General features: G+C 32.5%; 1 protein-coding gene and 1 non-coding gene across 8 annotated transcripts in view; both read right to left on the bottom strand.

Annotated features, from left to right (window-relative positions):
* Nucleotides 1–835: 835 nt before the first annotated feature.
* The window catches only part of LOC141448883 (agrin-like), a 397,223-nt gene continuing 385,703 nt past the window's right edge, over nucleotides 836–12,355 (bottom strand). For 6 of the 7 annotated variants that reach the window (XM_074117695.1, XM_074117699.1, XM_074117698.1 and 3 more), the window contains 18 exons: nucleotides 12,124–12,261; nucleotides 11,588–11,734; nucleotides 11,366–11,496; nucleotides 10,656–10,899; nucleotides 10,398–10,571; nucleotides 10,121–10,298; nucleotides 9,478–9,705; nucleotides 9,196–9,389; nucleotides 8,494–8,622; nucleotides 8,174–8,408; nucleotides 7,673–7,837; nucleotides 7,342–7,571; nucleotides 6,836–6,917; nucleotides 6,545–6,688; nucleotides 5,791–5,974; nucleotides 4,449–4,587; nucleotides 4,206–4,353; nucleotides 836–3,491 (listed from right to left, as the gene is read on the bottom strand). In XM_074117695.1, coding sequence (XP_073973796.1) covers nucleotides 3,488–3,491; nucleotides 4,206–4,353; nucleotides 4,449–4,587; nucleotides 5,791–5,974; nucleotides 6,545–6,688; nucleotides 6,836–6,917; nucleotides 7,342–7,571; nucleotides 7,673–7,837; nucleotides 8,174–8,408; nucleotides 8,494–8,622; nucleotides 9,196–9,389; nucleotides 9,478–9,705; nucleotides 10,121–10,298; nucleotides 10,398–10,571; nucleotides 10,656–10,899; nucleotides 11,366–11,496; nucleotides 11,588–11,734; nucleotides 12,124–12,261 — 2,894 coding nt within the window. In that variant the 3' untranslated portion in view covers nucleotides 836–3,487. The remainder of the gene's footprint in view (nucleotides 3,492–4,205; nucleotides 4,354–4,448; nucleotides 4,588–5,790; nucleotides 5,975–6,544; nucleotides 6,689–6,835; nucleotides 6,918–7,341; nucleotides 7,572–7,672; nucleotides 7,838–8,173; nucleotides 8,409–8,493; nucleotides 8,623–9,195; nucleotides 9,390–9,477; nucleotides 9,706–10,120; nucleotides 10,299–10,397; nucleotides 10,572–10,655; nucleotides 10,900–11,365; nucleotides 11,497–11,587; nucleotides 11,735–12,123; nucleotides 12,262–12,355) is intronic. The other variant, XM_074117696.1, reaches the window with a different exon arrangement.
* On the bottom strand, nucleotides 4,850–4,921 carry TRNAD-GUC (transfer RNA aspartic acid (anticodon GUC)). Its single transcript has one exon. It is a non-coding gene; the product is annotated as a tRNA-Asp (tRNA).

Below are 12,355 nucleotides of genomic sequence, written 5' to 3'. Positions count from 1 at the left end.
ACTCTCTAGTCTACCATCTCATGAAGTGGGGAAGCAACATATCGCCCTAATTCAGCACTGCCGACGAATTAAAAAGGAAAAGTATAAAAAGGATATCCACTAAGCACCATGCATTTGAGTCATAACAAAGACGGCATAACCAACAACTTGCTTAACACAGATGACCATCCGCACTATATCCCATTACATTTCATTTGCTAGACTGTTAAATATTACAAATATTTACTCTTGTCGTATTAATCAATAACATCTGAAGGGATACCTTTCATTTTTATCGATTTATCGTAGATTTACAAAATCCTTCATCTTGTTTTCACTCCAGCTCTTCCATTATATTTAAATTAATTTTGCGTTGGAGAAAATACGTTCAGGAGTTATTAAGTAACGATAAGTCAGACAGCGTGACCTTCACAGTCTGACTGTCAATCTGATTGACAGGGTAATTAAGTGTTCATGAAATATAATAAAATTAAAAATAAGTCAGCCTCAACTTAAGAAAGTTCCCCTGAGAGAGAGTGATTGAATGAGCGAAGTGGGAGCAGTGGCTTCTTTATTTCCTTTCATAAAAACCTACCTCAGCATCAAAGTAAACTAACTGGATTGTTGTGCACCCAAATCATTGAAATTGATTTATTTGGTCCGTCATAATTTGCCACCATTTTTGAACTGCGATGGCACGTGCACTCAGAGCTTACTGTACTTAAAATATCACTGTTGAAAAATTAAGAAAAAATATGTTAATGTAAACGATTTTTTTGGCAGCCTTGCAAGGTTATATTCTTATTCAAAATTTTGACAAAAGTACCCTTTTAATTTCAAAGAATTTATCATAAAATTTGTTTTAACCATCATATTTATTTTATTTATGACAATTTTCACGTACTAAAAAGTGAAATTTAAGTCATTTCTCAAATTATTTACAAATACATATATATATTTATATATTTTTTACCTAAAAAGTTCACATTATCAATATACAACATATAATACAACAATCATCATTTATTGACAAATTATGATAAAATTAATCAATACCGTCTCCATATTAGTAAGAGAAAGTAGTAACTCGTTTTTTTTATTTATAAGGAAACAATTTTACTCTCCAAATTGTTTTTCATTCATTTATCTGCTTAAGAATGTTTAGTTTGAAAAAATGAATTCAGCTCTTAAACCGAAACAGCAGCTGGGTGAGTTAACCAAAATTTCTTGAACCTTGGCGATATTGAATATCTGATATTGTACTTTAGAATTAATAAATTTTTGTTTACACTATATACTTGATTTATGTATTAAGTATGAGCAAGCTAGTTAAAAGATGGAAAATAGCTAATAAGTCACGAGGCCACTGGCGTTTGAGGCAAAAAAAGGATAATTAAGTACAGTTTAAGATGAGATATGATTAGCAGATGATTAGAAAATAAATAGAAACACTGCAGGAGATTTATTTAATGAGATGATTTACGTCAAAAGAGAAAATGTAGGTTATACAGTTTGATTGAATGGGTAACATATAAAGAGTAAAGTTTAAGTAAAGCAATTTGAAGAGAAGGAATAAATTGCGACGACGTAAGACGTTCGTAAGCAGAATAACCATCACAAATCAAATAACAACTCTTAATCACAAATCAAAGAAACAAAATTTTAATTATCTTAAATATTAGTGGATTACCAATGTATATTTTAGTATGCGACAATCTGGGTATAATGTATAATGTGTGGAACAGATTCTAAAAGATAATTTTTACAAAAGGTGTAACATCGACTTAGTAAGTGCAGAGGGTGATAGAAGCTTTCTAAAAAGAAGTAATTTCTCAACACCAAACTGGTGAATTCAATCTGTGCTGATAAATGAAAATCCAAAACAAATCAAAATTAATGCAAGCTATAACTAAATAAACGATAGCAAACAGTCGCAGCCCTAATCTCATTTTTAAGAATAAAATTCACATTTTAAATCAACCAATAATAGTGATCTGATCAAAATTCCATAGTTGCACCAAAAAATTCCAACCAGCGGATTTTACACTAGCTCTAGATCATTTTCTCAGTGATCTTTCCCTCCCTCTAGGTGCCAATCTTGACAACAAAAACCAACACATCCATTATAGCCCCAAAATTCGCCAAAAGTAGAGGTGATTCATGGCCGAACTTGATGTAAAAAAACTATTTCTAACTAATTGACCTTCCAATAAACTTTAGCTCACTATAATGTGTGTTATAACACACAACATTCTCGTAAGACTAGTCTCTGGATCCTTTCCTGGTGATACAAATACAATAATAATAAATTAATGTAAGAGCTTTTCTGAATGGTTGGTTTTGTTGAGCCCTTCGGATTCTCAGCACCATTCACCAACCAACATTCTATTCTATACTGACACATACGTCTTATGCCCCTATTAAATTAGACCAAAGCTCAAGCAATTTTGGTTTTCTTGTTTTTGAATACACCCTTGCCATATAAATCCATTAGTAAAATAAATAACCAACTATTGTAGAAATCTTATCAACTTCTTTTTTACACATACGTTTCTAATCCTGCATTTTTACTTTTTAAAATTTGAACCATGAAAAATTAAGCAAAACCAAAATAGCAAATCAGTCCCTAAACACTAAACTTAAATACATATTCAGAATATTATTATTATTATTGTTGTAATTAATTATACCTAATTAAAAATACTGTACAGTTATTTGTAAAAAACGTTTTCTGTAAAAATTATACTTCGTACTTGAATTTCTATAAAATTGGGGAGAACAAAAAAAAAAACAAATTTTAAAATTAGCGAAAAAAAAGGTTCTTTGTCAATTCTATTTTTTGATTTTTAAACAAGACTAGACGTTAAAACTGCTTATAAGTAATGTTTTTTTTTTGTTTAATTAAATTGGGATAAATTATTTTACTTTCTTCCTGTAGGCTTTACGGGAAAGTGACGAAACAGAATTTTTTCGTTCAAATAAATAAATTTACAAATAACCGAAAACACTTTCATTCGGAAGCAAACTACTCATCTTTTAAAACTAAGATTAGCATTGCTGACGAGTTATAAATAAAAAGAAAGAAAAAGTTATATTTACAATAATAAGAAAATCTGGAATAAATAAATTTAGGATACAATGAGAGATTCCAGAATGTTCTCGTTTCAATTATTGTACCTTTTATCAGATTGTGTTTTATGTAAAAACAAAAACTAAAAGAAACGTAAAAGAAAACAGATTCTTACACAGTCATTCTTCACTTTTACCTGTACATATTTCCTCACAATTTTACTTTAGACCTTAAGCCTACATATGGTAATAAAAGGCTTTTTTATTTGATTTTTTTTGGTTCAGAAATTTTCTCTTGTTAGTAGAGGTTCCTTTTTTTACTTGCGGGTTTCCATCCACTGATCTTACCTCCTTTAATTGGGGTGGGGGAGACTAAGGATAGAAACGGACAAATTGGGAGATTAGGTGTTTATATATAATGTCGCAAATTGAAGGTGTATTACCTGAAAATAGAAAAATTTATATGATCTGTTACTTGAAGAAAATATATTTTATTATTTAAAAAAAAATTATAAAATTTTAGAGGATTTTCATAACAGCTAAAATTTTCAGAATCACCGAGAATGATTACTGCAAATGCTTCTCTAAGAAACAGTTAATGGAGGCAGATGTTTGCCTCATGTTAAAGGCTTAAAAGAGCATGGTTTAGAGGAGGATAAATGGAATTACCTTAAACAAATGTTATATTTTTACTGAAATTAATGAACAGCCAGCTCGATCATTTCAGCCTTCTTAAAGCTTAGAAGCATTGCGTACTTATTATTTTGTCTACTTATTATTCCGAATAGTCTCTGAAATGAGCTTTTACATTTAACAGTTTTTCTATTCAAAATAATAGTTTGATTATAAAGCACCTGGTCTGTTCGACAACTAGCTTTCGGACATCTAGCCTTCGAAGCCTAAAGATTGCCAATCAGTATTCGTTAATTCTTAGACAAAATGATTTTTTTAAAAAATTAAAGCTAGTTAAACACAGGCAGTTATAAAATTTATTCCATTAATTTTTTATAATAATATTTTCACTCTTAGTATTTTACGCTGGAGAATATATGCAATGGAAACTCTGGAGTTTAGTTCTACGTGGGGCTTGAGAAAAATGTTACTTCTTGTGACGCACATTTCGGAGGAAATGATAATAAAAACAAATAATCACCAACCTGACATTATTATCTACACAGGTCCTTAACGATGGAAATGTACTGGCTAAATCTATTCTCTTGTTTCCGATCATCAATCCTCTGAGACAGCCATTGTAGGGAGTAGAATACATTTCTGGCAGATTTTCTGCACCAGCAGGACTTCCTCCTAAACGTTTAAGAAACAATTATTTTTAACAATTACTTTACAAACACTTCATTCGCTAAAAGTGCGATAATAAAGTAAAATGGGAAGCTAGTTACCTATCCAAAATCTTCTGTACCCGGCAACATTATGTCTTACAGACATGGTGATTGCTTCTTCACCATCTACTTGAAGTGACAACCCACGTCTCCTTCTGGCCGCTGTTATGTGATGCCATCTTCCGTCGTCTAATCGTATCTACAACGTCAGGTCACCACTTGTTACTAAAGTTTTCAAAATTAATTAATCTAGCCAAGCAGGTGAAACTTAAATCAATGGATCGATTTAAACTGACGATTTCAAATATATATATAAAATAAATGTTTTTTGTGTTTTTCAAACTCAGGAACCTCAAAACGAATAATTCCTTAGAAAGCAACAAAGAAAATTTAAAAAATCGCATTACTTAATCTTTAACCAGCATTAAAAGAATTTAAGAAGTTCTGAAAAAAAAAAAATTCTCCCCGGCGGGGAATCGAACCCCGGTCTCCCGCGTGACAGGCGGGGATACTGACCACTATACTACCGAGGACTCATGCCCTAACCCGAAATATTCTTACTCACAAACAAGAATTTAACATTGTAAGCTATATAATTCTGTTTGGAGAACTTGATTGTATTTTTGTATTTTACATAATTTATAAAATGTATCATAAATGTATATTTAAAATAAAACAATTACATTTATTTATTTTTACAAAACAACGTTTTGCAAGCTTTTAGAAAAGGCAAGGTATCTGAATTATTGATGAACTGACCTTATGCCAAACAATAATTATGTTCCTCCAGATCCTTTTTATTTTTTATTTTTTTTCAGAATTCATAGAAAATAATTCGACCTCATTTTCACATTTTTATCTTTTTTTAAAATCCTGCCTTTTAAAAAGTTAAAAAAATAGTAGGTAGTGAAGGCGTGTTAAACGTACTGAAAGTTACTTGTAAACGTAGAATGGTTGTGTTTGACAATTATGATTATTCAGCATGCTTGAAACATATCCATGAACCCAAGAACTTCTTTTTCCCAGTAATGATAATAAATTATTTACTTATGGATTCAATTGTTACGACTCAATTCTGTCTGTTTTCTTCCCTGTAAGCTGAGTAAAAGTTTTAGTTGCTTCCCTTAGCCTGGAAGCTGTCAAAATCCATGGGCTGCAATCTATTAGCAACTATTTGAGTTTAGCGTACTAATAGACAAGCTGTTGTTCATAGTCACACATATTTACATCTTTACACTTTACAGCTGCTTACAGTTTTATGAACAAACACTGACATCCAAAGGTCCACTATAGGTCTTTAGTTACAACCATTCCTCACACAAAGCCATTTTCTATTTTCAACGATCAACTCAGTAAATAATTATTCTTATCTTCTAAATTCATTATGAATAAACTAACTCACTTTTGAGGTTAAAGTAACATGTTTGTCACCAACTCTGGCCGCAAACACCGTCCTTCCTTCAACAGCCAGAACTCCCCACCAGCCGGGCGGATGTACAGTTTTGCCCACTATCAGCGCTCCGTTAGCTTCTTCTGTGCGACACCATATTTCAAGTCTGGTACCACCACGTCTTCCTCTTCTTCTTCTGTTATTAAGGAGTGAAAAAAGAGTTTTTTTAAATGTTTTATTATCCATAGATAGAAAAAAGTGACAGTCTCTGCTCGAAAATATTTAATACCCTAATTGTGCCATGCAGTATACATTTTTGTGAAAAGTATTCCCCTCCTTTTTCAAATCTCTAGTTAAGTCAAAAGAGAAAGAGCTGACGCTGCCATCTGAAGATGTATAGTACAAATGTTTTGACGAATATTTATATGACTTTTCTTACTCCAATAAAGGATGAATTGCAAACCTCGTTTCAAAAACGATTAAACACATTTAACTTGTTACATTCTCTCAAAATAATTCCTTTTGTTTTGTTTATATATATCTATTTTTGAGGGATACTTAAGTAAATAGTATTATGTAGTAGAGAGATTCAAATTTGGAATGAACAAGTTTTGTGTCTAACCTTTGTAAAGAGTTTCGTTGCAAACTTTATTGAAACGCGACAATGTGGAGGCGAGTACTTTACAAGTTGGATTTATTCTTTTAGTGTGATAAGATGTAAGTGTGTTAAAGAAGAGAAATAATTGGTTAGTAAGGTATAACCTACTCAATATAAGTCTCATATTCATATTCTTCTTCAATTTCTTCGGCTTCTTCTTCCGTTTCAAGTTGTTCTTCTTCGATCTCTTCCTCTCTATTTTCTAATAACTCTTCTTCATATTCAAAATAGTTATCCTCATAATTACTATCACTAATTTTAATAAACAGTGAAAAGTTAGATGGTTAGTTTGTTAGTTTAGAAGATTAAAATTGAGATGTTAAATTATTTAATTTGTTAGTGAGTAATATAAAAATTAAATTAATTCTTTTTTGTATTAATTAAAATTTCGTAACTTACTTCTTCTTTTGTGACAACTTCCTGGGATATTTAATAACCGTATTTCCATCGAAATAAAGACCTTCTTCATCGTCAGAAATCACTGAAACATAAACAAATTTTAATTAACAAACAAAAATATTGTTAAATAATATTTCCGAGGTAGATGGGTCGGGTTTTGGTAGTGGATATGAAGCTTGGATATGTAACTGGAAGATCCACGGTTTGTTTCCAGCTAGAAGCTACTTTAGAAAAAATCAAATAGTAAAAATGTTCTTCCGCCTATATATACTTATGACTTCATATTGGTAGTAGACGTTAAGCTTCGCCGAAAAAATTAGCGATTACTTTTTTTTACTTTCGAGGTACAGTTTGACCTTCTTGCATGCAAAAAATCAAACAAAAAAAGATTTTTTTAAGGCACTAACTACGTTGTTTAAAGACTTTCATTTGATATACTGTTTATAGTTCAATGTAAATGTTTCTTTCTCAAGGATATTTTGAAAAAATTATTTTAAAAAACTCACCAATTTCGCAAGTTTCGCCGGTCGTTTTATGTGAACAAACACATTTGAAAGTGTCCAATACTGGTAAACAAGTACCATTGTTTAAACATGGATTTCCATCATCATAGCAGGCACCTTTTCTGTACAAAGACACCTCTTGTCCTTGGGATATGGCTGCTAACGTCAGTCTATGTCCATTCACCTCTAATCTTTGGATAACACCAGAGAATCTTGCCGTTTCATCCAATTGGCTGAAATAATTTTTATTTGTTAATATTTTGTTAAATCTGAAATTTGTTCATTTTTTTTTTTTCTGCGCAAAGTTTTATACAAAGCTGTAGCCTTAACTTACCTGGATCTGGCAATATATAAAGGTTGTTCCAAATTTAGTTCTATATGCTCACCACCAGATTTACCTTTATACGTTGATCCACTATTCACTCTCATGTAACCATCTTTGTCAGTTCGGCTTATATGACAACGATGCCATGAGCCTAGTGTTAAAGTTTCATTGGTTCTGAAATTAATTATGGATTAAATTAAAAAGAAAATCTGCAAAGAACACGCACATTAATTTCTCTTACTACGTTTTTCAACGTATATAAACACAAATTTATAGTCAAATGCTGAATTTTAAAACATACTTCATTCAAGATGGTTTTACCCGTCGCAGAATGCAAACGTGCTGCTACGAAGGGATAAAATCAGCGGCATTATCCAGCATTAACCACTATTTCAATATTAAATTTTTCACTTTGTAAAAATATTGAACAAACTAAAATTTCCTAATCAAACTGTGAGAGAAAGTAATAATTATTGAGGTTATTGAATACATAAATGTAAAAATATTTACTGAATAACTGCAGGATTTCCGCCCAATGAAAATGAGAAGATTAAGTGCCCTTGGTGTAAATGAAGACTGATAAAATCGCCTTTGCCGCCGTGTTGTGATTGACTGTTATATAATAGAACACCATCGTCAGTAAATGGCATAAACCAAATTTCTATTGACAGCGCTCGAGATACACCTTCAAGTCTGGGCAGTTTTATAAAAGAACCTTTCTCTATGGATACTGATTCGAGATCACCTTAAAAAAAGTTTTAATTCCTGTCATATGATTTCTTTTTTGCATAAAAATAAGGGTATTAATAAATAAGTAAAGACTTCCTCACCTGTATCGCACGTTGGATCCTGTTTGGAACAATCACATTCAAATCCCCCTTCTTCTTGGGGTTTACAATGTGTTCCTGGTACGCAAACGCTATATGCGCACGGATTTAACAATTCTTCGCATACTTCCCCTGTAAAAAAAATCATAATTTCATTTGTTTAGTTTGTGAAGGCAATTGAAAATAAATTTTGTATCTTTCATCCAACAAAATTATGAAATGTACTAAACAAAAAATAATGAAGAATATCTGTATTGACATAAACATCATCGTCAAACTTTCGTTGTATCCTGTGCTGTGGGGCATAGAAATCCTTCGTTTCCGGAAGGCTTTCTTATCATCTTACTTCCGCATCCCTCTAGGCTAGTAACCTTAGCATTATAAGTCATCTATACAAGGGTGGGCAGATCTATCCATTTTTAATAAATGATAACCACCTCAGCCAATTATCTTAATCTGTGCTAGGCTTATAATACCTTTATCTCTTAGTTTTTTGTTTTCGTTGGATGAACTACAAGGTTTCACTCATTTTCTATATGACAGAGTGAGTTTAAGCCCAATGATAGTGCACGATTCTGGAAGAAGGCAGAATTGCTCTCATGCACGAAAAACACGTCTCGAGTTTGTTACTTCGACTCAGTAACAATTGAGGCACGTGTAGATTTCTATCCAAAACGGATAGGTAATGACAAAGATTTTACTAACCTGTGAAATTTTCCTGACATCTACATGTTGGTACACCATCCACTGGGATACAAGTTCCTGCGTTTAAACATGGTCTGGATTCACATGGATTTTCTGAGCATACTCCTATCAGATGACCTTCTTCGGGTTCTAGGCGTTGTGACCATTTTAAACATCCGACTAAGCCTAAATCTGTCCCCGAGTTTTGATATACCCTTAAAATAACAATAGTAATAATAATACATTCTCAAGATATGGAAATATGTTTAAAAAAAAAAAAAAAAAAACTCATCAGTAACTTACTTAGTATAATTTGTTGGTATATATCCTAAGTATGGATGCTGTCCAAGATCCAGGGCAGTGAGTACACCTTGACTTTGACCGGCTACTGGTTGATGATCATCCACTTGTAATAGAGCGTCACGTTCATATCGCCTGACCTTGACTCGATGCCAATTAGACAGAGATACCCGTCCTAATGACGATACACGAACAGTCCCAGAACCAAGATTGTAGTTCAGTACTACATATCTACGCAAAAAAAGTGATTTACAATTTTAGGAATAATGAAATGAGACAATCTGCAACTTCTTCCTTACCTATTAATTCTTCCTATTATAACTAAAGATGAAAAGGATGACTTTGAAGGGTTACAGTCTGATTGAAGAAGTCAGTATCGAAATGATTAGTTGATTTTATGTAGGAAGATAGTTATGTAGGAGAATGTTAATATAGAAAGAAAAATGTAGATGTCGAAAAATCTGACCTAGGCTGCTTTATAATTTCAATTAATGTAGGTTTATGAAGCGTTTATCACAACTATTAAAAGCACTGAAGAATTACCAGAAACAGGAGTTTAAAGAAATTAACTTAAAAATTGGAAGTTGATAAGTTGATGATTAACTTAAAAATTAAGAGAAATTTTAGTGTTTGGGTCAACACTTACCCATTAACAATTGCTAAAGACAGGAAATCACCAGTTCCATCCGGATGTTGTTGGGTATAGAATAGAATACCATCATGGTTGTAAGTTTTAAAATCCAATTCTAAACTAAATTTATGGTAGGCTTTTATCCGCCTAAGGCGTAACCATGATGTGCCAGAAAATGATGGTACCTCTTCAGCTGGAAAACAAATTAAGGAGTTAATAATAAAAACCAATCAGGTTTTGTTTACAGATCCGTTAAATCAAATAGGTTGAAAGAGTAAACTTTAATACGAACCTACACATTGTGTCTTATCTGGAGCTAACTTATGTCCATGTTTACATTGACATGTCCTCTGTGAGCCACAGTTCGTTCGTGGCGTGATACAATCACTGTCGTATGTACAAGGACCTCCGTATGTGGATCCCAGTTCTGCCACAGTAGTTACATGCCCTTCCACAATATAAACATCTGCAATTATGAACATTTTGGAATGATTATTTAAAAGTTTACCTAAAAGATAGGCAATAATAACTTAAAACAAAGACGACTAACCTCTGCTACGCCCAGGCAAATTGTATTTATCTTGTAGTAAATGTCTAGTTGATTTGGATAAAGGAGAAGCCATTAGGCTGTACGATGTCCACCTTTTAGCTGGAGCGTCAGTAACCATGGAAGCTGAACTGGTGTCTTTACATGGGCCTAATGATGCCACAGCTATGTCCAATTGATATTTGCATGCGTACAATACCAACTGACATTCGGAGCCATAGGTCTGCCCATCAGAACCGCAAACTACCTATAGTTTTTTACAAAATAAATAAATTAGGTGAAATCAAACTAAAATACAAAGTGTTTCGTGCTGCTATTAGGAGTTGCAAATAATTTTTAAAAGGAAAACACTCTGAACCCTTATCAACGAAACCAGATTTCTCCAGAGACCTTTGGACGGATTGCAATGCTACTAGTGTGGGTTGTTATTAAATTCTGCAATACAGTTATTACGGATTATTATTCTAAAATATAAAATATTCTTTCCAGAAAAAACAATCACTTTTAAGAAATCAAATTCTTCTTAGCAATGGATGTAAGAAATATAGACCATTATGAAACAGTAATAAATAATTATAAAAACTCAGTTCCTCTTTCGTCATTGTTGTTAATTTTTTAAATAAATTCATAAATACCTCATCATAAACACAACGACCATTGTGATTATTCTAAAGTTACAAAAAAAAAATATACAATTTTATTCAGTTTCATACCTGTTGCCTTTCTTGATTAGGACATGCAGCTGCACATACACATGAAGCTCTGTTGTCTCTTTCTTCGCATACCGCTCCAAAATAACAAACCAATTGCGAACAAGAAGTTGGCACAGGTGTTGTAACATCGCCTTAGTTTAAAAACAAACAGAAAATTTGATTATTATTAATTCTTTTGTCATGGTCGATATTTACCAGCCCAAAATGAAATGGTTAACTTACCCTGGACACATCCGGCTGGCGTGAGAATCTGTTTTGGTGAACGACACACATCACACTTGTCACCACTTACGCCTGGCTTGCAGACACATTTGCCAGTCATCTGTTCACAATCTTCTCGCACAGAACCAAACAATGAACACCCACAAGCTGAAGCAAGAAAAAAATAAAATAAATAAATAAATAAGATAATTTATTTTATTCAATAGACGTTAGAAACTCTTTCTCAGGTATCAAAACTCTGTCGAACATCATGCCTCAGTTTTAAGGAACAAACAAACTTTATTCAATTCAGTAGAATTAGATCACCAAATTAATGAACCGTTTTTAACTTCCATCACTAAAAACCAATGTTTTATAATATACCTTTGCCCGCCAAATATGGAACCAGCATCTATCTTGATGTTTTAAATATAAAAACTAAAATTTATAAACTTGAAAGCGTGATGAGTCACGTAACAATGGGAATGATTTTATTTTCTGGTAAAAATTACTATTAATACTTCCAGTAAGTAATGCTAATGCTTATTTTTACTTACGCAAACACCCTTTGTATCCAGAAGAGATTTTCGGTAGCCCCCAATATCCAGGTTCACAACGATCACATTTAGGACCTCCAACTCCCGGACGGCATTCACATTCTCCAGAACCTTTGTCGCACCAGTCTGAGTATGAACCTACGAATGTAGGTTAAAAATTGTTAATTAGATTTTTTGAGCTGAACCGAGCCCAGAGACTATGCCAGTCTTTAACATTGTAATCTTTTCTTAC

Source organism: Rhodnius prolixus, unplaced genomic scaffold, assembly GCF_049639745.1.
Source record: "Rhodnius prolixus isolate KJV_2025 unplaced genomic scaffold, Rpr scaffold_2, whole genome shotgun sequence".
Classification (NCBI taxonomy): domain Eukaryota; kingdom Metazoa; phylum Arthropoda; class Insecta; order Hemiptera; family Reduviidae; genus Rhodnius; species Rhodnius prolixus.
Note: the sequence above shows the minus strand (reverse complement) of the source record. Positions and strands in the feature narration are given on the sequence as shown.